General features: G+C 29.8%; 1 protein-coding gene across 1 annotated transcript; it reads right to left on the bottom strand.

The window, feature by feature from the left end:
- Nucleotides 1-691: 691 nt before the first annotated feature.
- LOC108626487 (AP-3 complex subunit sigma-2-like) lies at nt 692-1662 on the bottom strand. Its single transcript, XM_018027180.2, has 2 exons — nt 1181-1662; nt 692-1108 (listed from the first exon to the last, which is right to left on the bottom strand). The coding sequence occupies exons 1-2, from the start codon at nt 1247-1249 to the stop codon at nt 707-709; spliced, it is 471 nt and encodes a 156-aa protein (XP_017882669.1). The 5' UTR covers nt 1250-1662; the 3' UTR covers nt 692-706.
- Between the last annotated feature and the right edge of the window lie 552 nt (nt 1663-2214).

Genomic DNA, 2214 nt, shown 5'->3' with positions numbered 1-2214 from the left:
TAATTAGACATCTATAATCAATAAAAAATATAGAATTTATTTACTTAATTGTGTATAGCAAATTAAGTGTATTAATCTACTGAATAACAATAAATTTGATAAATGTATTGTAATTAAATATATAAAGGGATAAGTTTGCAAATACTGTAATGTACGAATATTTATTAGTGTAACTGTATGTCTTGAGATGCTTGGTAAAAGAGATCAAAAATAAATTATATAAAGGAACGAGTGTGTACAGAATGATTTGAATTTTTTTTACTGCCGATTTACTTAGGGAAGGGGCCCCAGAAGGACAAACGGACGAGGTGAACAAGATCGTCCTGAATTGTAAGTTCCCTAAAAGTGATGTTAGCTCAATCAGTCCTATCACCATATGAATTCGCTTTACGAAACATTCCAAAGCATACACAGCTAATGAACAAACAGCAGCAGACTTTTAACTTGTTCAAGCCCACATTTATTGCGAAAATATTGTTAATGTTGTTTGATAAAAATATTATTGCTCTATGGCTGTCAACTTTTGAGAAACTGAAACTGATTTGGGCCCAACAAGTTACTGATTTGCTAACAAATTAGTAACCACAACTGTGATTTAGCGAGTTAAACTTGATCACAGTGCACTGCTATATCATGAAACAGATTTCAGATGAATTATATAACCAAAGCTTAAACATACAACACATATCAACTTGTTTTATCTTAATTACAAAATACTACTTACCTCTTGTTTTTCCAATTTATTCTGATCCTCAATTCGTGTAAGTATTTCAGTCATATTCGTCTCCAAGACCATTCCACCCATTACTAATTCATTTAGTATGTAATGAACCTTATCTACATGAAAGATAAGATCAAGTTCACATACATTTTCAAAACATTTATCCAACGTTTCAACAAACACTTGTATTAAATCCAATATTCCTAATTCTGACTCTGAACTGTCAACGCAGAATACAAAATATAATGTAGCATAGTGTCGATAAATCAGCTTGTAATCGGATCCACCAATTAAACTTCCACCTTCTAAAAAATTGCAGACATTGTCATCTCTCTTTGAAACCAATTGAAACGTTTCTTTTATTATCTGCTGTTGCATATCTTCATTCTAAAAAATATATATTCTGTTGGTTCTTACAATAAATTACCCCATAAAACTTTTATTTATGGTTATACGTACGAAATATTGGTAAAACTTCGAAAGCCTAGGTTTTCCATGATTGTTAAACACTAAAATAGCCTTAATCATGACTAATGTTCAATTTGAAATATAAACTTCAAACATTAAGTGTGAAGGAACATTACAAAAATACAAATCAATTTTCTTTCAATATTCTATTATAGTAACAATCATTTAACACTGTCTAATTTAAAGTTTAGGTAACCGAATGATTCATTCCACATACTCAAACTGTTCATAACCTTCCCGTAATATTTTATTTATCTTTATCAAAATTACGAAGTTGCTAGTGGTCGTTACTGATACACCAGTTTATTAAATAAATATAATTTGGAAATTATATTCAATTAAAATTACAATAAAATATATAATTCTTCTATATAAGTAACTGTTATTTGTTCCATACGCAACATCTACACACGATACACGCATCTGTTATCCTGTTACTGGGGTTACTTCGGTTACTTTACTGGGCCAGTAATACTAGCTACGCTACGCTCTACGCTACGCTGGCTACTGGATTGGGGGATCAAGGGATCGTTATAGCGAGCTAAAGCAAAGTTTAGTTCATACAACAATATAAGTAAAACGGAAACTTTACATCTTTCGTCGATTTCACAACTGTCAAGAATTTATTTTATTTTTAACAAGAATATAATTATTATTATATTATTGTTGAAGTAGTTATGTACACTATTTTTTTAATTTATTCGGTATGAAAAAAAATGAAGCACATGTAATTAGAACATAGTTCTGTAATTGAGAATATAATATTGTGTAATAAGGAGATAATGAAATTATTTTATTCTATTCAGTATAGGGATTAAGCATCTCAAACTTGCCCAGTTTTTCGCCTTTTTATGAAAAAGTTTTGATGTATACATTGAAATACCGATTTCGATAAGAGAGTTCGATATTCTTTTCTCCGTTTCTAATGGATGGAAGATGAAAGAGAGAATCAATACACAAGTACATCAATGAAATTAAAATCAATCGAATTTTAAGAAAAATAGATCAATTGCACTGTTACTGAT

Source organism: Ceratina calcarata, unplaced genomic scaffold, assembly GCF_001652005.2.
Source record: "Ceratina calcarata isolate Rehan_Ccalc_2016 unplaced genomic scaffold, ASM165200v1 scaffold402.2, whole genome shotgun sequence".
NCBI classification, from domain to species: Eukaryota; Metazoa; Arthropoda; class Insecta; order Hymenoptera; family Apidae; genus Ceratina; species Ceratina calcarata.
The sequence above is the reverse complement of the archived record's forward strand: the minus strand, read 5'-3'. Positions and strand labels throughout refer to the sequence as shown.

Excerpts from the sequence above, each read along its gene's own strand:
- LOC108626487 (XM_018027180.2), bottom strand. The coding sequence starts at position 1,249 with ATGATTAAGGCTATTTTAGTGTTTAACAATCATGGAAAACCTAGGCTT. Across the intron at positions 1,109-1,180 it reads CGAAGTTTTACCAATATTTC|AATGAAGATATGCAACAGCA; the intron begins GTACGTATAACC and ends TATATTTTTTAG.